This window comes from Vanessa atalanta, chromosome 7 (genome assembly GCF_905147765.1).
Source record: "Vanessa atalanta chromosome 7, ilVanAtal1.2, whole genome shotgun sequence".
NCBI lineage: Eukaryota > Metazoa > Arthropoda > Insecta > Lepidoptera > Nymphalidae > Vanessa > Vanessa atalanta.
Window position 1 is genome coordinate 33827 of NC_061877.1, and position 23316 is coordinate 57142.

A 23316-nucleotide genomic window follows, 5' to 3' on the forward strand; every position below is an offset into this window, starting at 1 on the left:
TTGTTTTCAAATATATACGTTATAGAATTTCTAAATAAAGCTATTGTTATTAGGGTCACTTTTGTTTCTAAGTTGATATACCGATTTGGCTTTTTCAATGTAAAATATTTTTCAATTTGTTATTAATTAATTATCTAGGTCGTAATGATTTTATTTATTTCAGTAGGTATTTTACTAAAATAACATTGATCACATTTATTTTCATCTTCAATTTTCATAGTATTCATAACACGCTATTTTGCTCTTATTTTTAATATATTATTACAAATCGAATAATTAAAAGTTAGTTTTGGTCACAATTCACACAAGCAAGTCATTACTGGTGAAGAGGTACACTAAAATAATAATTACTATTAATAGATGAAGTAAGAAAAAAATATCGTGTGTATAGGTCCTTAATGCGGCTAATAGTTGAGCTGCCAAATAAAAATTAAAATCACTTCATGTGTAAATTACATATGCTCAAGCTTTTTGGTTATTGTGTGCACTAAGTTTAAAAATACATTAAATCAGAATCCATTGCAATAACTGCATTTTAATAAAAAGTAATTTACGTTCTATGACGTGATCTTCAAATTCTTCAATATAGTGAATTGAATTAGAATAGAAATTTTGAGTAATAGGTTGATGGTGGATTGATTTTCTATTATTTTTTTGGGATTATATTGATTAAGATTGTGAGTATACGTGTTATTTAATTAATAATATAAATCATAAAAACAATGAATATGTCAATACTAAAATGGTCTGTAATTTTAACAATGTGTTTATTGACTCCAATGTATTCCATATTATGTTTTATTCGTAATGATATAATTATAACATTCAAATTGGATTTTAAGTTTAGTGATTAGAATGTATTTTAAGTTTTAAAATGGTCAGTATAGCCTGGTATCTGTTCGCCGTTGTTAAAAACAAAATAATCGTTAAAAGTGACATTAGTTAAGTGTATATTTTCCTCCTTTGTACAAATTGTATCAACAATACATGTTCGATTAAGGTGTTTTTAATCATAAATAAGTATATTTTCCTGCAAAACATTAATATTAGTATGCCTACTATACTGTGCTTAAAACTTTATGCAATGAGTGTGACAAAATAATTATGAACAAAATACTTTATGTATTGTAACCTTTATTCAGTAACACTTATTATAACTTAATAATTGATATTTCATTTAAATACATTGAAAAAATGTAATGCCAACAATCTTTTCATATAAATTATAATTATATTCTTATAAAATTAAATACAAATAACATGTTGTACGTAGTTGTACTGCATGTGGATGTAGTGTTTATGATACTAGTAATAGGAAAGAGGTAAGTTTGGTTATATTGAATTTTTTTGTTTTCTCAAATAAACTGATAATCCATTTTTTGAAATTTCATAATATTATAATTTATATTCTGAGAATGGACGTAGGCTATATAGTATACTAATAGTTTGCATTTTCTAAATATATACCTTAATATCACTATAATAAATCAATGTAATTAAGAGAGATAATTGTCAGGTCAGGTTCAATTGAAGTGCACCAAACTAAACAATGTAAAACTATCTCAGAGTCACAAAAACTTTGTATGAGAGACTTGTTAAAGCTTATATGATACTGTTGTAAAAATTTTTGTATGTATAGTTTTGGTATATATATACAGTGGAATCTGTTTATAATGAAATCGAAGAAATTGACAAGAAGTCATAATAACCATACGTCATACAAATCACGTTTTGTGAATATATATATATATATATATACTTATGTATTTTAATCAAGAAACATAGTATATTAAATCCAAACGAAAATTTCACATAATAAGTACATACAATACATGTATGTATGTATCTAAATTTTTAATTTTATGTAATAATAGTCTCTAAAACTATTGTGTATAGAAGACATAGCCATGGTCACATTATCATTTTCAATATTGCTATGAACAAATCTGCAGCCTTTAATGCGTCATCTGTGGTAGGTAAAGGTTCTTCCTCAACTTCTTTCTTTCTTCCCCTTATGTGATGCGTGACCTTCAAGTGTCAATTATTTACTCAGACTAAAAACAAAAACAAGCCACGTGCCGAAAATCGCCGGGAATCAACGAACATTATTGAAGGTGTAGAATAATCATGTTGTTCATTATATCCGGACATAATTTATTAAAAATCAGTCATAATAAGCAAATTGCCACTATAAGGGAAGTCATTATACCCAATTTTTTATAAAGAATTTTCTATGTAAATAATATGATTCATCAATCGGACACCATATTCGAAAATATAAATTGATATTATTAAATTATTTATTTATGTTATATAATTGTTTCACCACTTGTCACACATGGAAACAATACAAATATTCCACAGCTTTAGTTATAGTGTTACAATAATTTTAATGAGCAATCACAACTTAAAAAATGAAGTAATAAAACAGTATGACTTATTATTTGTTGTAATAAAATGTTTTAACTCTGAATAGGAATATGGAATATTCAAATGTTATATTGAATATAAATAGGTATAATAAGGAAATAAAAATATTTAAAATTATTCATGCTATTATAAGGATTACTTATGAATCACACTGTTTGTATCAGCAGTGATTGTAAATAAATAAAAGTGCTCAGCAAGGTCACAAAGAGTGCTACACTTGTAACTCTCGAAATGCTGTTGTTGTAGTTCTGCACGTGTTCTCTTATTTGCTTTTATCATCATGTATATTGCATGTACTGTTTGGTTACATCTCCAGCAATATATTTCTCATTAGCTTATTTTTTATTAATTATTTTAATTTTAATGTTGTAGATGTCGGGAGGTCACAAACATCGTTACAAGAATGTGGGACTCAGTGCTGATGAATTACGTCGTCGGCGTGAAGAGGAGGGTGTGCAACTACGGAAACAAAAAAGAGAGCAGCAACTTTTTAAAAGAAGAAACGTAAACTTGCCCGGTCCTAATGCACCTGATATCACACTGCAGGTAATAAATGACCATATATAAATGACTCTCTACCCATACTTAAAATTTGTTAAAATTTCAATGCAGTTGAAGTGTAAACTCATCTTTTGTAAAATAAGTTTTATACGCATTCAGGAGGACATCGGCATTTCCCCTTCCGAAGATATCACACCGGCGATGGTCGCCGCTCTCTATGGTGATAATCCCCAAGAACAAGTTTTGGCAACGCAGAAGTTTAGAAAACTTCTAAGTCGGGAACCGAATCCTCCCATCGACGAAGTCATACGAACAGGAATAGTTCCTAAATTCGTCGAATTTCTAACGAACAGTGCCAACCCCACGCTACAGGTAAGATTACAGAGACTCGACAGATTACAATCTGGCACAAAGGTCTGCCACAGTCGCGACGTGCACACTATGAGCTCAACAGGGCCATAGTGACACCTAACCACCTAATCTTAAATCTAAACGAAACAACAGTAACTCGTTTGTGCATGCACGAATTTATTAAAAAAATAAAAATAATTAGTGTAAGTACGGGATGAGGAGAACCGAGACGACCGTAACGGGCCTGACGTGCGCAGTTCGAGGCGGCGTGGGCGCTGACCAACATCGCGTCGGGCACGTCGGAGCAGACGCGCGTGGTGGTGGAGTGCGGCGCCGTGCCCGTGCTGGTGGCGCTGGCGGGCGCGGGCGCCGACGACGTGCGCGAGCAGGCCGTGTGGGCGCTGGGCAACGTGGCGGGCGACTCCACGCGCTGCCGCGACGCCGTGCTGGCGGCCGGCCTGCTGGCGCCGCTCGTGGAGTGAGTGCCGCCCCCCGCGCCGCCGCCGCGCCTCCGCCTGCCGCTCTCACCCGCCGCACTCACCCGCCGCTCGCTTTGTTCGCAGCATCCTCAATAAGTACTCGCGCCTGTCCATGACGAGGAACGCCGTGTGGACGCTCTCCAACCTGTGTCGAGGCAAAAACCCCCCTACGAACTTCGAGGCCGTCGCTCCGGGTGAGTCGGAGCGAACGAACGCAGAGCCGGAGCCGACGCGAGATGTCCGAACTGAACTCGACCGTCCCGTCCGCAGGCATCCCGGTGCTGGCGCGGCTGCTGCACCACACGGACGCGGACGTGCTGAGCGACGCGTGCTGGGCGCTGTCCTACATGTCGGACGGGCCCAACGAGAAGATCCAGGCCGTCATCGACGCCGGCGTGTGTCGGCGCCTCGTCGAGTTGCTCGTGTCAGTGTCGACCCGCCCGTCGCTCCGTCGACGCCCCAGTTCCCTTTCGATTCGATCGCTCCCGTGCGGCGCGCCGGCTCCGAGATTTCTCGGAACCGACCGCCCGGAGACTTTCCAAACTCTAAGCGGCCGCAACTGCAACGGCGTTTGTCCGCAGACACAACAAGTACACGGTGGTGTCGGCGGCGCTGCGCGCGGTGGGCAACATCGTGACCGGCAACGACGTGCAGACGCAGGCCGTGCTGCTGTGCAAGCCGCTGCCCAGCCTGCACGCGCTGCTGCGCTCCGACACCGAGGCGCTGCGCAAGGAGGCCTGCTGGACGCTCTCCAACATCACGGCCGGCAACGCCGCGCAGATCCAGGTCGGCTCACAAATAGTAATAGCCCTCCCCGCCTCGCCTGGCGCCGATGATCTCGTTCATTCTGTCGATAGGCGACGGAGCATTTTATGAACACGTTCTCGAAGCGATAGTGTATTTTAAAATATTTACAAAAAATAATATTTGCAGGCCGTCATAGACGCCAACATTTTCCCGACGTTGATAGACATTCTCAGGAACGCGGAATTTAAAACTAGGAAAGAAGCCGCTTGGGCGATAACCAATGCGACCAGTGGAGGAACACATGCGCAAATAAGGTAACCAGAATACATTTATGTACTGCTCATAGTCATATTGCACAATTACCAATTTTACACTTTCAAAGAGCATTCATTTTTTTTATTAACCGAATTCAAAAAGAATGAGTAATTTTTTATTTGTTACCTCAGAACTCCCTCACTTATGAACCGATTTGGAAAATTTTATTTTTGAGGATTTACTTCCCATGTCGCCCCATATTAGTTTGAAGAGTAAGTTGGGTGTCGGATTCTTTTGATCAAAATTGTATTATTTGACTTCTTTTTCAATTCTTTTTCTATATATTCCAAATTACTTCCAGTTATCTTGTAGACCAAGGTTGCATACCGCCGCTCTGTGATCTGTTGACGTTGACCGACATGAAGACCGTTCAAGTGGCTCTGAACGGTATCGACAATATATTGAAGGCGGGTCAGCAGGCCGACCAACGCTTCAATCCGTACGCCGTCCTCATCGAGGAATGCTTTGGTAAGAAAACAGTTCGGATTTACCGCAATCGAAATCAATTCATTCATAAAATGGCTTCATTATCACGAACTCACTAAGTAACTTAATGGATTGTTTATGAACACAACGTCTACAATCAAATGTACTCTTTCGTTTAGGATTTCGGTCACTATAATATCTGCATATCGGTTATATTACTATTTAACTGTTTTTATTTTATCATTACTCTATTCGAACTACTAATTTATTTTTTACCGTTTATACTTGTAAACGAAACCTACATAATAACATTAGAATTTGGCTAATCTTAAAAAACGGACATCTCTCCAGGCGTGGATAAAATCGAATTCCTGCAATCGCACGAGAACCTGGACATCTACCAGAAGGCGTTCGAGATCATCGAGAACTACTTCAACTCGGAGAGCGAGGACGGGCGGCTGGCGCCCGACGCGCCCGCCGAGCAGTTCACCTTCGGCGCCGAGCCCGCCGTGCCGCGCGGCGGCTACCAGTTCTGAGCCAGCGGCCAGTGCGTGGAATATCTGTCTACGAAATTCCAATACCACGACAGAGTACGTATCGAGATGGTAACCTCCTTTTTTGAATCGGGTAAAAATGTTACATCGGCGAGTTGGTGGTCGCGAGTGAATGTTAATACAATACGATCGCTTAGGATGAAGGCATAGGTTAGGTTGAAATGAAACCCTTACATGTTTTTTTTTATTTAATGGTATAGTGTGAATTTGTAAAAAAAAAGACTACCCGTGGGTGTCGTAAGAGGCGACTAAGGCTATTCAAGGCCCACTGCATATCACCTTAACCTTAAAGTCCGGCAACGCACCTGTAACCCCCCTGGTGTTGCAGATGTCCATGTGTGGTGGTAATCACTTTCCATCAGGTGAGCCTCCAGCTCGTTTGCCCCCTATAACATAAAAAAAAACCTGCACTTAGGGCTACCCGCACGGTGGCGGGTAAACCACCACGACAGCATTCCCAAGGAGGGTGGGTGTCAGGCAGGCGGCCGACCATAAAATCTTAAGCCAAAACCCTTAGTAGCATAGATAGCTATCTAGAAACCGGCTGTCTTGGTATGGGCATGTTATGCGGAGGAATGAGGACCATGTTGTGAGAAAGGTTTTGAGTATGGATGTGGATGGATATAGAGGTAGGGGACGACCAAAGAAACAATGGATGGATTGTGTGAAAGACGATATGGTTAGAAAGAATCTTACTTGTGAGATGACATCTGACAGAGATGTATGGAAGAAGAAGACATGCTGCGCCGACCGCAAGTAAAATTGGGATAAGGGCAGGAGGATGATGAGGATGATGATGATGTGAATTTGTTCGTAAGGCGCTATCTAGTGGTTTTGTTGATCGAAGTAAGAAAATTAAAATAGTAACATCTATCTAGTATACTATTACTATTTGTGAGCCCCCTGGATGGATACCACCCCCTCATCGGATATTCTACTGGCAAACAGCGATATTTAGTATTGTTGTGTTCCAGTTGGAAGTGTCAGCTAGTGTAACCCCAGGCACATAAGACGACATCTTAGCTTGCAAGGTTGGCTGGAATGGTTAATGTTTCTTAAAGAGTATGTCTATGCCAATGGGCGGAATTGAAGTGAAAACATACATACTTGTTGATTAAGTTTACAGATTATTTTCTAGGATGTATAGCGTTGTTACGCAATTGGTTACAGATGCCTGTCCAACAGACAGTGGTGTGTCACTGTACGAACTGGTGAATAAACTACCTACTCCAGAGTAAATATATTTTGCACTTATTATGCAGTAGTTTAGATCATTATATTAATTTATATCGCGAACTATTAAAAAAAATTAACCTCGCCTTCTTTCGTTTCGCTATTGTAGATAACATAACTATACCCTGTTCACTTTCCATATGAAAATTACTAACGAAGCGTCGCTAGGCTAATGATAATAATTAAACGATTGTAATTTAAGAACTACTTTAGGGTATACTTTGATTGACAAAACAAAACCATTAAAAAGCATTCATTAGTGATTCTGTCACGATGAAGAAAAATCAACATGAATTTTTAGTGTAAAAATATGTTTATTAAATAAATTAATATATGTAAATGACCACGTTTGTTGAAATAGCGAGTGCTATTACTGTTTTTCTACTATTACTATTCGTTATTATTATAATTTCATTTGTGTCGACGTAACGACATGAGGGTACTCCCGGCCAGAAGGAGCTATCATCAAATAGTCCCAGCTTTTAGTCTAGGATATTGTTTCTATTCATATTATAAATAATATTGTATTTATATAATGTCGACCCAATTATTTAAATGACTATAATGAATACAATCTATCTTGATTGCTTTATATATGCATTAAATGATAATGAGTTGGTTGGTATAAAGATTTAAAGTCAAATATATGCTTAGTGCAAATTAATCATACACGGATAACAAATGTACTGATAATATGGTAAACTTAGCTATGGCCCGTAAGGGTTTTCTTCTATATATAGATGACGCAGGTCTCAAATAAATGGAGTTGTGGTCATAGAACATTATAAAATTAAATAGTTTCTAAAGGTATCAGCCTCTACCTCAAGATAAAACTTCTTTGTGAAAGAGATGCATCAAGCTGTTCATAGAAAAATTAAATGTTAATCAGTTTTGAATAACCTTTTGAAGTGACCATGTTAATTGACCTTGACTTTGACTATATATTGTGTGTATTCATTGCACTAAGAAAGTGACCATGGTATAGCTCTTTCTTTATTGTAAATTATGTTTTTATTGGCAACTATTTGTTAAAAGCAACTTTCCATGTTGTTATGTGATAAAAACATTTTAATTCGTTATATTGAATTAAATATTGGTACCAACACATTAAGGACTTTTATTTTTTAATGCACTTACCTAATAAATTACACGTAAAGCAATAATTAGACGGCGTTAACCAATAGCTTTACGAGTTGACAAATGAGAAGTGTGGACGGTCAGCATTACCATCCGTGTGAATCTTTTTTTTTAAACTACTGAAAAATAAAATAAATTGGTGTCCAGTATTTGTATCTCATAGCTTGCATGCATGACTATTATAATATTATTAATTTCTCAAAACATTTCACTGTATATATCTAATCAGTTAGTATCTATAAAAGTATGACTTGTTTTCTTATATAGTTTTTAATGAAATGTTTGTAAAACAATGAAACTGTTTAAGAATAATGAAATTACTTATGAAAAGTTTTAGAGTGTTTAAAGTTTCTCGAGTATAAAAGAAATATATGTTCGTGTTCAGTTTGTTTAATCCCAACAATAAATTATATTAACATTTTATATATTTTGTATGTAAAACAATCTGTAAAATTGTAACAATAAAATGTATGAATGTCAACATTGTAAACTGATTTATCCTGACGATACCTTAACTGTGGTCACCAAAGTATTTGAGTCTCGTATTTTTACTACCAACTTCTCATAGCTTTACACACTTTTTGTGTCATACGTCGTTATAACCGTCTCAATAAAAATAGTCTATAAAATACCATAAAAAATAGACATCTAACATATTTTCGTTTCGTTGTTTCATTATTAGCGTCAACGAGTACTGTAGAAATATTTGAACAGTCTGTCTGAAGTAAGTAGAACATATTTTCATTACCACGACACCCCTATGTCATTAAAATATACTAATGTTCTTAGAAATATGTGTTCCCTGTGTAATTCTTCCCAAAATTGCATTCTTTCATGAAATGGATTTCGACCTTTTGTTAACTCTAAACCTATACTTAGGTAATTTAAAGTATTTTCATTTGCTACAGGGTCCCACGTTATTTGTAACAAGGGGTCATTGTCATCAGGAGTAGGATTTCTGAAAAAAGATAAAGGTAAAGCAAAAAATGAGGGATGAACAGAAAAAGTGTTTATAATATACAAATTACACTTCGAACTTACCCATGTGTGGCAAAATTGGTCCACATTTTAATGACCCTGTTTCTGGTTTTTACTGAGTCACGGCTTCCTTTGCAAATGGGCATACCAGGTCTCCTTATACGGAACAAATAAGGTAGTTCCCCTGAGTGACCAATAGAGTTTAGGAAGCTAAGTTCCTTAGGTACACACCACTCGCCAGCGTAGTTGACGATATAGTAATAGATTGGACACTCGGGTGCAATTTGACTGTGCATTTGAACAGTTTTATTGACATAAAATAAGAAATTAAAGTCACTGAGTAGTTGTAGATATTGCGCTCTCGTGTGCTCGTTTAAGCTTTCTGTTCCTTCAAAGTAAAAGTTCAGTAGTTTGTGACCAATCTTTTTCGACAAATCTGTATCAAGAGCGAGATATTTCGGCACGAGCAAAGAGATGTCTTGATTAAATTTTTCAAAGTCTTCATAAAAGTCATGCTGGAAATGTTGCAGCACTGCGGCTTCAGTGTTATTGCTCCCGATAATTATTGGAACTTTATTAAAATTACCAGACTTCAGTATGATTGATGGAGTTCTGCTTAAAAATACTGGTTGTCCTTCAAACTCCTTTTCAATACATGGTTTGAACAACGAATCAAAAGTGACGTCTCCGTCCATCGGCATTGATAATTTTAAATTGCCTTCCATGATATCAATCGCTGGTACAGTTTTTAATTCTTCAACTATTTCGATTTTATCTGTTTTTGTTATACCTAACTCTTTTGCTAAGCCTGTGACTGCATGGGTCGGGTTTTTTTCTAAGGACCACCTGTTTAGAGCAGTAGAACTTTGTATGATGGCTTTGTGAAACAGACCTGTCGTCATTGGCGACAGTATCATGAAATGAACGGTAGAACCTCCCGTACTGCTTCCAAAAAGTGTAACATTATTAGGATCGCCACCAAAAATGCTAATATTATTCTGGACCCATTTCAGAGCCATTACAATGTCTTTGAGACCAATATTACCCGGAGCATTGAATTCATTGATTGAAAGAAATCCCATTGGTCCCAGTCTGAAGCCACATCGTACAAAAACAATATCTTGGTTATTGATAAGTGTGGGATCGAACACTTCATCACAATAATACACATAGTTAAAACTGCCAATCCAGAACATTACTGGCATTAATTTTTTGGGTTTTATATTCGGACTGGATACTTCTATATAAAGACAATCTTCTGATCCAACAATAACTTCGTCGAGGTTAATGCTCAGCGGTACAGGTGCGTCTTGCGTACAATCCAGTACATTTGTCCATGGCTTTCCTAGAGTTGGCGGCTAAAAAAACGATATTCATAAATTAAATTCAGTGTCGTGTATAATATATATATACAAAATGTAAACCAAAAGTAAATGAAAAATGAATAGGCTCGGCTCTAGGAAGGCTTCAAGATGGTATAATTGAAACTTAAAAGTGACCGGTAAGGGGAATATTTAATTGTACCCCATGGTGACAAACATTTTATTTGCTTCAGAATACACTACGTTGTCTATTGTATTATAAGTTGATTTTGTAGATTGTTAATTGCTGGCAAAAATTAATATTTTGTAAATAGTAGTTTTGTAATATTCGACTTTAACTATAAAAAAACCGCCGGCCAGTAATATTCAGTTAGGGCCACATTAACTGCAGGTAGTGAAAACGCACGTTCGGCCGCCGTATTCTGTTCAAGCAGATGGTCCATCTTGATGAGAATAGCCCTTAATTATAAATTTATAAGTTTATCCATCAAGTCATCAAAATATTTTTTAGGTAAATTAAATTTTATTTAAATACCGATAACTTAGAAAGCCTTGTGTTCGGCAAACATTAAACTAGTCAAATTTATAGTGACATACTTATATGCTTAAACAGATCGACGTAAGTAATCAAAGAAGTTTTAAAAATTAGACGTTATATCAAATCCTTCATTGGCGAAAAATACAGTGGAAACTATATTATCTGAATTAAACGTTGTAATTAGAAGAAGGGATTGAAAACGATCCTATCATACCGAACAGCGAATGTGTGGTAAACAATACGTACGCTAAAAGTGTTATTGTTGTAAGTTTGTTTGTCTTTTTCTTGGTTTCGGGAAGGAAGATCTATTCGCAAAAAAAATGCGGAAATTGTAGCGACCAAAACTGGCGCAAGAAATTATCAAAATGTGGTTGAAGTTTCGAAGGCCTTCCTATTTAATATTTTGCTTTTTTTTAATGAATTAATCACAGAAGCCGAAAAAGTTGCTCATCTTCTACTTATTCTACCATCATCTCACGACGGAATTGTAACTGCAAACGAAATATTAAAGGAAGATGGTTTAACTTTGTATGTTTAACCTTGCATTTGATTTCATCAAGACGACTTAAAGGCGACTAATCGGCTTTGGCTCTGGCAAATAACCTTCGACGTCAATTGGTTATTTCAGCTTTTCATTTGTGACTACCACCGGGTGGAACTGCTGCTTCGGATTACATTAAAAATAGGCAGTTTTGTTTTGTAAAATACACGAATATAAGCACTATTATTAAATTAAACTCGCTGCTAGTAGAAAGGGATCAATGTACGTCAGTCGTCTTGGAGGATCTGATCTACTGTCCTGAAGTACCTTACAATCTACTGTTCGTGTCGAAGATGCTCCGTGCTGGGTGCACCCGTTATCAACAATCATGTCAAAATAATGGATACATGAGGTGATGTATTAATGCGAGGCATTTGTATAGAAATAGTTTAGTTATTATTAATTTTGTGGCTTCATTGGATGTTAGTCACTGTTTTTACAATGTGTATAATAGTGATAAAAAGTTATAAATAATAGCATGGACGTTGGGTTCATGTTAGTAAAAGTAACATTTTGTAATTTAAAATCGAATAAAATGTTTGAATATTCTTGATACCATATCACTATCTGATGATTTGTGTGAAACCTATAAAAATAGGTGTTCATACAATATTTACATACTTGTATGTTAGATTTAGTTTCAATATGTGCTGATATAAATACAATGAACAAATATTTATATCAGCACATATTGAAACTAAATCATTAGCAAATTTAGGATGATGTTGTAAAAGACATTCGAGGTTTTCTCTGTTTAAAAGTATCTAGGTGTAATATTTAAGTATCATAAGTTAAATATATATATTAAAATTCAATGTGTACGAATTTTGGTCTGTTCGTTTTTACAGAACAAACTTACACATGAAGCTTTAAACTCTGAACAAAATATAGAGCTGAGAGTTATAGGCTGTTTAATGTACATGATGTTATGTACCGAGTCACATTTAAGTACAAGTGTGAATGTCTTAAAAACAAATAAAGAATTGTGGCAAAGTCTTAAAATTCAATTCTTTGACCAGGGTTCTTTGTTTAGGTGCATCAAGAAACATGTGGCTGTATCTTCTATGGAGCCATTTCAAGGAATTATTGTGACATTAGCTAGTGTAAATATTTGTATTCAAAAGCCTATTTTTATCTTCAAATATATAAATTTTGAGGGGCTGTGATGAATTGTAATTTAATTTTATAGATTTTTAATTGACTTTATATGAAAAAACTTATCTTTTGTAACTAGTTCTTATGTCATTTAACTTTTAGTTTAAAAGACTATCAGTTGAGATTTCGTACTAGTCATAGAAGGTATTTTCTTGAAAAGCCCCTTTACTCTTTTTAAGTACCCTAACCTCCTAGATATATAGAAATATTCATTAAGTACCATTCTTTTAAAATAATATTTTCAATACTCACCATGAATCTCAGATTATGTAAAGGTGGTTTAGCATAAGGAATTCTTTTAAATTTATAATATGTCCCTTCTTCTCTCCTGTCAACATAACCACATATGGGTCCATCTTTCGTCTCCACTATGCACTTACAATCGTCTGGTATATTTTCCATTGTTACTTTGATATCTTCCTTCTCCTGAAAGTTAAATACCATTTGTTTTATGCATTCAAACTATTCATTTTTTGGATATGAAGTTTGACTTATGAATTTAATTGTTGGTTATGCTTAGATTGACTGTCAGTACATAGTAAGAACATTCCATGAAATAAATGAAATGGTTTTAATTATATTTACAATACTTTGCTTATCATTCTGATATCATTTTATTCATAAAGATATACTGTTAGTATTCCTCCATTTTACTGCCGAAAGTTCAGAGGTTAGATGTTATTTCATAATATGAGCTCATTACGCCAATCATCATTAATTTTCTTAAATTTATTTAGATGTTTACATATCGAAATATTTTTTGTGTTTTAAAGCACACTTTTTCAGTGACTGTTATTAATAATAAAGACATTGTTAGCTTCAGTCGTCAATCATAATACAATTGTGCAATGTGCACAACATCACAGTTCACACACCACTTCAGTTGATACACTGTTTGTTAATACTAATATGTCCTCTGCAATAATATTTAGAATGAACTCAGGAAATTAAATGTTGATAGAATGGCTTTCACAACATTACCTCTTCACATGTCCAACACTTGTGTACTTAAAGTAAATGAACATCAAACTGAAACAAATTATGTTTTATTTCAAGGCAATTATCTTGTTTTTTTGAGCCGTGAAGGTATCAAGGTAATTATCAGTTGTATATGTAGTGAGTACTGGGTGAGTAGTGACAGTGAGTAGTGACGGGACGGACGAATGACGATTGGACATTGGATTGTAGTTGCAATACCAATGTCAATTTGAAGTTTGAAGCTTGACAGTTGACATATTTTTGAATATTTTAGTATTTAGATAGGCGCAAAATATCTTATGTTCATACGATGAAAAATAAGTAAGAGTTTTTAATAACGATGTAATTCGAAATTATAGAACACAACTGGATATATCTAAAACAATATGGCAAATGTAATATTATTTTGTGATATAACTTTACTATTATTCTAAAACTTCGATTTGTGATCCTGTGATGTAAAATTATATACAATGTCAAGTCAAAGAGCTAGGACCTTAATAGCCGGGTAACAGGTTATTGTTAAAATTACGGTCCAATTAGCTATTACAATATCTACAAGTAACATAATAATAAGAGATCCTTCGACTTATTTGTGCAGAATTTTTTTTTAAATACTTTTTAACAATTTTTATATGTAATCTATCGACCCCTTTGTCGCTTCATAAATTAGTGCGGGACGAGAAGTTACGCTCAACGGACCTCTAACACTGTTCTCTGAAAAAAATATAGGGCACAAAGGATTGGAGGTATCCGCGTGGCATGTTATCAGTAATGCTTTAAATGAACTTAATCGCGTTTTACTTGTATTTGTTACCAAAATTATGATTTAGAAGTTATTTATAAAAGAGGAAGAGAAATAGACCAAAAAAATACCCAAATATACTAGAGACCAGAGCCTGAGACACCACTTTCCATTAATATCAATCCTGTAAAAGTGTAGCTTCTCTCGTAGCCTATGTCAGTTGTTGATCAATTGGAGCAACTTATGTGTTAAAGTGTAATATTTGATTCTATTTTTATAAGAATATGTAACATTAAAATAGGTATAGTATAATAATTGTTGAGGTTCGAAGTATATACACATATTATAATGTATGATTGGTCTATGAAACGGCGCTGAGATTATTATTAAGACATTATTAAGTAAATATAATACAGGATTATTAAAAATTACATCCATTTTTAATTTGGCTACTTCCACGGAGATCCTTATTCCTTAATATCTAATAATTTGAATATATGTAGTAGTATAAAATCTTTAGCGTAGTTAATGGCTTAGTACTCTTTGTGTTTAATCTCGAATGCCCCTAATCACCCTAAGGGCGGACCTGATTCTGTCATTGCCTTCAGATCCGTTTATGTCCAAATGAGACTGACAGAGTTTTCACGGAATATTTTTTAGTTATATGATCTTTGACAAGTATTTTTATTCTTTGACAAATGTTATGCTATTTTTGAATAGATTATTCTTTGGAGATATCCCCGAGTAAACGAAAACACACTATTTGAAGAATTGTTTTTACTCAAGAACACATTTATTTTCCAGTTTTAAACGTCAATTTAAAAAAATATATCAAAAAAGACATTACTTCAATTGGACTCAAGTTCAATTGATTTGACACCGAGTAGAAATGGTTATTACTCAAAATCAGATTAACATTCATCGTTTTTTAATAATTAAAATACCATTCACCCTTAACTTATAATTAAATTATGAGAATAATTGTAAGATTTGATAGTTAAGCGCGTTATAACACTTAACGCGCTTAGCGATATTTTGCGCTCACAAAACCCGAGTTCGTATTAAAACAAACATTCGGGGTAAATTATAGCCACTATTAAAGTGTATTGTCGAGCTGCACTCCATTTAATGCGACGTCGCAGACGACGGCCTTTGTAATGAGGTTACGAATGATGCTTTCATCCCAATTTGCTACATATGCCGGGTGATAAAGGTAATCTAGGAAAATTGTAAACCTGCTGGAATGTTCGCTGATTTATTTAATAGAGCCGTTACAATTGATTTTAATTTATATATAAAATGTTAATTGATGTGAAATTATACGTGTAATGTGTCATTTATAATATAGGTATCTACGTATGTACGAGTAGGTAATTGACTAAGAGTTAGCATTTAAGTAAATTCTACGCTTACGCAATTTTAATCAAGACGTATTATTATAAAATAAACTATTATTAAGAAACAGTCTCCGTACTATTATTATAGGTATTTATTAGTTTCGTGGGAGAAGTCTAAATAAGGTGGATACCTACTTCACCAAGAACATCTTTGTACTGATCAAACTCGTAGAATAAATAAATTAAAGCACAAAAACATAAATAAATTAGCTGTATATTATTGTAAAATATATCATCATAAAAACCTTTATTTGTGTATGTGAAAGATTATTCTTAAATACATAGACAGATACTCCACATATCACGTACAAACCTATAAAAATACACATTGTAAAACTGCCAGGTTATGTTATGAGTCAGATTATATTTAGAAAGTATTGCGTGGAAATAATTCTACTTCAACATAAACATCTTAAGTTAAATAATTATTGTCACCGGCTTATAGCTTAGTTTGATCAACTTCTCGATCGTACAATTGTTTTAAAATATCTTGATTCACTACCGATTCGTCACAAAACTTAATCTTTTCCAGTAAATTGTTTTGCAAAACGCGGATATCTTTCATCAGTGTCTTCTTAAAGGCAGGCGTGCTTATCATGTTAGCGAAGAATTTTCGATTAGCCGTAAACTGTGGAGCGTGTCCCACAGTCGTCTTGGAAAACGCATTAATGTAACTATGGAGGTTGTCCGACATAAACCTGAGAACATTAGTTATTTTAAATTACAATACATACTAATAAAAATAATCCTGTAAATTACTCACTGCTCGGCGTGAGTCTTAATTAGAAGTTCTGGAGCGAAATATTATGTACAAGCGACCGGCCCCGGATCCGCACGGACGTACGATGCCGCCGTGCAATGCTGATACTAAATATACGAAAGAATGTCTTTATATCCAACGTTTACAGTTTTTTTGTCATTAGAACAATGCAAACCGCTCTATGTCTGTTTTAAATCTGTCAAATCTTCAAAATTATTCATTTAAATTGCACACTGTAAAGGGCCATATTGATCTATATTAAATAAACAATTTATTTGAGGTACTTAATTGGATAAGGATAAATGCTGTATTGCTTAAAATCGCTCCGTAAATAAGCCATTATTTCTCGTAAAAAGTAAAGGATAAAAAATGGTTATTGTGTGTTATCTCTGAGAGACAGACATTTACAATCCTGAACTTTTTTTTTGACCTTTTTAATGTGTACAATATTGTAGTAGATTATTTTGATTTATCTCGTAGTGTCAGCTAGCGTTTGCAATGTAAGAAGTAGAAGACTGATGTACTTATATGGCAGAACGTCATCCGACGCAGTTCGGCTTCCTGACGATTATTTTTGTGCCGGGTAAGAATTATGTATAAATGCGACTTAAGCAGGTTTTTATTAACGTACATTCTATTTTTTATCGAGTTTTTTCTCACCTTTCATGCGGCATCGATGTTATAATGCATGTTATGTACAGTTTCCAGTAAGTGTCAAACACACCCTTAGCTACCTTGGATGCTTGTTGCACTCTTTAAAAGAAAAAAAAATAAGTATAATAAATAAATAAGTATTAAAGTAATAAAAATATGATTGTTTTTAAAAATATTACCTCAAGAAGTTATCAAAGCATAGCAACGTCGATATTTGTGTGACGACTATTAATACTCTCAAAAGGCGCATTTCGTATTGTACTGTTGACGCGTGATCGAGGCATTAAAATGTTACGAAATTTATCAATAATATGAAACAAATAAATCTTTTATTTTATTGAAATACTTATATTGTGTAGAATTTATGATATCAAATATACCTACTATAGCTTCCTAAAAATATTTGAGTTACATTTTGAAGACGGATCGATTTTATTTAAACAGAACTTATTATACAGACCCAAATTTATTAAGAGTAATTACCACATAAAAGCGAAAATGTGAATCTCGGGTACTCTTTCTAACAGCAGTGAAGCATTAGCGGCAGAGGAGGCAAACATTTGTCTAAGTTATAAAAAAATTGGAGACTAATGCTATTACAAAAGTATATATTGAATGTCCCGATATGTTTTACAAGAAAAAAACCATTTTTAACTTGTTATAAAAGAAGTGAATGTCATCGGATGTCGTTAGCGCGTACGAGTCCGTACGTACGCTGCAGCTCCCCGCCACGCGCTGCGGGCTCGCGGCGATCGGGCGATAACTTGGAGAAATCATTTCTCAAGTGACTTTCAATTTAGTTCGCTGCAAGTTGTATCGGGAAATTAAATTTCGACGAAAATATATTTTAAGATTATGTTTCTAAGAGGTTGCTGTTATAGTTTAATTTAATTTCCGATATCCGAAAAGAGATTTCGTGTTAATTTTATTTATTACTATTAGAAATTAATATCCGTGAAAGATCTATTTTGGGGAATTGGAAATAGAATGAGGCTCTCATTTCGATCTATTTATTTGTGTGTATACTCCGAGATAGTCTCAATGATTATGAACCCACTCTAATAATCCTATTTTAATTCGATTGGATATATCTCGTGGTTCAATTTTAAATTGAAAATCTATGCCACCACCAGTGGAATAACAGTACAAAACAACTTGTTCTCTGTACGTACATATATCACTCGATATCTTCGCGTGTTGCGAACCTGTGGGCTACACCGAAAATTAAAAGAAGTGATTGTGTGAAATTAGAGTATTCGTCATTTGTTTTTTTACTCGATATCTTTGTCCGTTATAAATTATTTTGAGTATTAAATAGAGATTCAGGTAACTTAAATTGGTTTGTAAATAATGTTTGTCCGCACAATAAAATCATAAAGTACACTTTATTCGAATAAAATCTTATCAGTAATTATGGTTCGGTTTTTTTACAAGACATTAAAGTAACAATAACCACGATCTCGAAATATGAATTCTTCCGAGACCACAGTAGAGAGTCAGTAGGTACTATTGAATAATATAATACGTAAATATGCCAGTGAAATGAAAGTCGAAAGTAATGTTGTTATTTTTCCTGCAGGAAATGCATAAGTCCCAATCTAAGTCTAAGCCTCGATCCATTTATACTCTGTGCTTCTTTATTAGCTCTATATTATATTGAAATCTTATTTATGAACGTTTTGATACTATTTTTATTAACGGGCAAAGCTAAAAACTGTATTTATATTTCTTGAAGTGGTCTGCGTTCCATGAAAAGGTTATCTATTGAATTTCTTGCGCGTTCTTTTCGGTAGAAATAATAATTAATTTATTTATTTAATAATATCGGACATAATTGTGTACACAGTGTAGTAAGTGTGTCAGTAATCAGGTCTAACTGAATAACGCCATCATATGCCTACACGCAAATCAAAGTAATTTACGAGATTCCTTTTGTTCAGCACAACAAGAGATTTAATTTCTACGAGGACACACACCGACAGGAAAGGGATATAGTAGAACGTGACGTATGCTAGGCACAGACTTCCCCGCATACAGCCCATTACAAGTATATAAAGTTTATATGTATCAATAGCATCACTTAGTTTTTTCAGAACTACTTACTACTTTTTATCCGGCTACGTAGAGTAAGAATTTTAGCCGGAATATAATAAATGCATGTTCAAGCTTAACTACTAAACTACATATCATATCATAATTCAACAAATGAGATATCGTTAAAATCATCTCAACTGTCCGCTGGTCGTAGGCTATGTGATGTCACAACCTACGGACTACCAGCGGACATAATGATCATCATGTCGTCCACTACGCAACATAATTTAAGTTCCTGTATTTGGATTTCTTCCTGCTGGTAACAAATGTATACTTTTTTAATTTTTGCTTTCGTGTCGTGTATGGTGACTGTTCTCCCTACTACACAATACCTACTGTTGAATCAGGGAAGTCAATCAATCGCCGACTTCATTAAGTGCATTACAGTATCGGAGAAATAACTTTTTCGTCGTTTGTAACTGGAACGTCGCTTTAAAAGTATTCAAATGACATTTGAAATAAATTTCCGCAATCGCCCTCGCGCTGGTTGGCTCTCGAGCGTCCAATCAAAACATTTTCCTGATAATAATTAAAATCATTGCGAGGTGAACTAACATTCGACACGATTTCACCTACCTCTAGCATTACGGGTATTATTTATATAAATAATAACTAAGTTTAGTTGGAACGTCGGGCATCAATACTGCAACGTCTGGATGCCAACCTTAAGACACGAATGTTTGTGACGACTAGCATATTAAAAACAAAATAAACAAAAAAAAATTAGGCACAATAAAGTCACTGAGGTATTCGTTGTTCTGTTCCTTGTTTTATGCGTTTTCACACAAAACTACTTATCTGATTATTATAGAACTTCTACATTATTCGAGTTCATAGCATGTTGTTGATTTAAGAGATATAAATTAAGAGTACCTTTTGTGTTTATAATTAATCTGGTTGGCGTTGAAAAAAAACTTTGTGAGGATACCTTTACGAAACAGTTGAAGACCAGCCGCGTGTATCCTATCCCGAGTCGGCATTACTAACTTCGGGACCTGCAGCCTTATGCGCCAGCCAAGACCAACAAGTACTTAAGTACATACATACATTGTCGTCGAAAAACGGATTCGAACTAGTAACAGAACGGGAAGAATTATTTACAGTACCAAGTGGATGTTTTTAGTAAAAGTACTTTTTAAAAACATATGGTGTGACTTAGTGGAATGTTCTCGTACAATGTATTAAATATTTTTTATATAAAAATATAAAAATGTTTTTTCATCAACGGAGTAACATCTATGTTGTGCACGCTGTGTTTAAATTATAATTATTAGTGGAAAAAGTGGTCGATAACATGTACATTTTTGATAAAAGTGAATTACAATCAACGAGCAATAAGTAAGCGTAATAGTTTTTGCATGCAGCGTTGATTCTGGACCTAAAAACCTAAGTACTAAGTGCTGTGTAAAAGGAAAGTACCCACATTACTGGATATTGCAAACGTTTGATCGAAACGCGTAAGTGTGTTCGAAACCCGCATCACTTAAGACCTTCTTCCCGCGACACCAAGCTTACGCGTATGCAAAGCGGCGACCGGAGCATTTATTACTGTGCTTTTATGCTAATATTAATTTATATCAGATTATAGGGAGCATTTTTTACGGTGCATTCTCATTATTATCTTTTATTTAGAACGATAAAACTAAGAATTGTCTGAGAATGACCTCGGTAAATTTGGAGTGGGGTTGCTGCAGTGCTGGCAACGATGATGTCAATTATACTCAATGCTCGAAATGCAAAAAAGCGTATCACCATCTGTGCCTTTTTGCGGGAAAGAACAAACCTACATCCACAAAAGCTCCAAAGGATTGGTTGTGCCCCCGTTGTCGAGAATCAACACCAAAAGTTTCCAAAAATGACAACACACCTATTCGTACAGCCCAAAATGTTACCCTGCGACCAACAAAAAGACCTGCGTTGTCATCCCCGCCAAATAAACAGGATTATCCTGTAACACGAGAGGAAATTCGAGAAATTATGGAAGAAATTTTATTAAAGCATATGGATGACTTTAAGAAGCAGTTTTGTGGCGAGTTACTATCGGTGAAGGAAGAAATGAGAAGCATTAATAAAGCTATGGATCACATGAGTGATCAAGTGGAGGATATGGTGAAAAAATATAAAGAGAACCATGAGCTAATAAAAACACTGCAAAAACATGAGAGCGAAATGCAATCAAATATTATAAACCTAACCGCACGTATAAATTTATTAGAACAAAATGCTCGTTGTAAAAACATTGAGATTCAATGCGTACCCGAGAAAAAAAGTGAGAACTTGATTGGCGTTGTAAAAAAACTCAGCGAAGTAGTTGGACTTGATCTTAAAGATGATAACATTGTCCATGTGACAAGAACGGCCAAACTCAATTCCGAAATTAAGCGTCCACGCTCCATAATCGTGGAGCTTAGCAATACAAGAGTTCGGGACTCCTTCTTGTCGGCGGTCACAAAGTTCAACAGACCAAAGAACCTAAGTGACAAACTTAATAGTTCTCATCTAGGGTTTATGGGGCCCAAGTCAGCAATTTACGTCATGGAACACTTATCTCCTGCAAACAAATCATTACATGCGGCAGCCAGACAGACAGCGAAAGAAAAGAGTTATAAATACGTGTGGGTTCGAGGTGGACGTATATTTATGCGTAAAAGTGATGACACGGGCTACATATTTGTTAGGGACAATAATGTTCTTAATAACTTAAAATAACCTTTTTATAATCTACACATACTTTAGTAGCTTCAACCAACATTATGAATAGTATATCTATTTACTATCAAAATACAAGAGGTCTCAGAACCAAAACTCAAGCATTTCTCAGTAAATTACTGCTAACTAATTATGACATAGTTGTTTTATGCGAAACATGGCTCAATGAAAATGTGTTAAGTACGGAACTGTTTGACAGCCGTTATGAAGTTTTTAGGAGGGATAGACAGACTTCAGGATTCCACGGTCTGAAGGATGGGGGAGGAGTACTGGTTGCTGTTTCCAGGAAATTCTCAGCCTGCCGCATGTCTAATTGGGAAAGTCAATGTGAAGATCTTTGGGTCGTCTTGGATTTTTCAGATGGAAATTCTTCAAAACAGCTTGCAATCTGTGCTACCTACCTACCTCCCCCAGTTCAACGCCATATACTAGATCACTTTATTGAAAACTGTAACTCTGTTCTGGATAGGTTTGACGGATTTATTTGTTTAATTGGTGATTTTAATCTTGGAACCATAGATTGGGTAGCTATGAGGAAAAATAACCCATATACTCCTAACACGATATTAAACACAATGCTTACAGATTTCATCAATTTTGCTAACATTAGTCAATGTAATTTGATATCTAACAATAATCAAAGAATTCTTGATCTGGTACTGACTGACCTACCGACATGTAATGTTTCAGCATCTGCCTGTATTCTTTCTGTTGTTGATCCTCAACACCCCCCTCTAGACATTGAAATTTTATTTAATATGAGCTGCAAACTTAGTAAGAACCTAAATAGTAAAAAAAAAAACTTTTACAAAGCTGATTATTGTGCTATAAACAAGGCACTTTCTGTAATGGATTGGCAACAATTATTTGCCGGCTGCGTTAATATTGATGAAATTGTGAAAACGTTTTATGGAGCACTCAATAATGTCATTGATAAGTATGTACCTGTTATGAAGCTTAAGCCGAATAATCTACCTCCTTGGTTTAATAAATCACTTCAACAATTGCTGCGAGAAAAAAACAATCTACGTATCAGATACAAAAAATATCAGAATCCTCGGGACGAGCTTGAATTCAAACTAATTAGTAACAGATGCGAAAATTTAGAAAAAAAACTTTATAATAATTATATGGAAGTAACTGAACAGAGGCTTCACAATAACCCCAGGTACTTTTGGTCATATATGAATTCCAAAAAAGATGAAGTAAACACTTATCCAAACATAATGACAAATGGCGTGACATACGAATCCGATGGAACGGCTATATGCA

At 35.0% G+C, this 23316-nt stretch overlaps 4 protein-coding genes across 6 annotated transcripts; 2 read left to right on the top strand and 2 right to left on the bottom strand.

The window, feature by feature from the left end:
• The first annotated feature begins 515 nt into the window (after positions 1–515).
• On the top strand, positions 516–8143 carry LOC125065484 (importin subunit alpha-7). Of its 3 annotated transcripts, none has more exons than XM_047673112.1 (11): positions 516–677; positions 2803–2976; positions 3091–3303; positions 3540–3760; positions 3846–3955; positions 4032–4185; positions 4343–4547; positions 4695–4822; positions 5125–5291; positions 5601–5796; positions 6974–8143. In XM_047673112.1, the coding sequence occupies exons 2-10, from the start codon at positions 2803–2805 to the stop codon at positions 5783–5785; spliced, it is 1557 nt and encodes a 518-aa protein (XP_047529068.1). In that variant the 5' UTR covers positions 516–677; the 3' UTR covers positions 5786–5796; positions 6974–8143. The 3 variants fall into 3 exon arrangements, 2 of the variants coding, with proteins under 2 accessions (XP_047529068.1, XP_047529067.1); XR_007119628.1 differs by having other exon boundaries at positions 517–677; positions 5601–5839; XM_047673111.1 differs by having other exon boundaries at positions 517–677; positions 5601–5791; positions 6971–8143.
• Positions 8144–8547: 404 nt separating this feature from the next.
• On the bottom strand, positions 8548–13869 carry LOC125065482 (juvenile hormone esterase-like). Its single transcript, XM_047673110.1, has 4 exons — positions 13689–13869; positions 12960–13133; positions 9215–10509; positions 8548–9131 (listed from the first exon to the last, which is right to left on the bottom strand). Exons 2-4 carry the CDS (start codon positions 13107–13109, stop codon positions 8918–8920), a joined length of 1659 nt encoding a protein of 552 aa, XP_047529066.1. The 5' UTR covers positions 13110–13133; positions 13689–13869; the 3' UTR covers positions 8548–8917.
• Positions 13870–16138: 2269 nt separating this feature from the next.
• Positions 16139–17491, bottom strand: LOC125065378. Its single transcript, XM_047672945.1, has 3 exons — positions 17421–17491; positions 17248–17340; positions 16139–16525 (listed from the first exon to the last, which is right to left on the bottom strand). Exons 1-3 carry the CDS (start codon positions 17489–17491, stop codon positions 16267–16269), a joined length of 423 nt encoding a protein of 140 aa, XP_047528901.1. The 3' UTR covers positions 16139–16266.
• A 3503-nt stretch (positions 17492–20994) lies between these two features.
• On the top strand, positions 20995–22044 carry LOC125065409 (uncharacterized protein PF3D7_1120000-like). Its single transcript, XM_047672988.1, has one exon. It carries the CDS (start codon positions 20995–20997, stop codon positions 22042–22044), a length of 1050 nt encoding a protein of 349 aa, XP_047528944.1.
• Positions 22045–23316: the final 1272 nt, after the last annotated feature.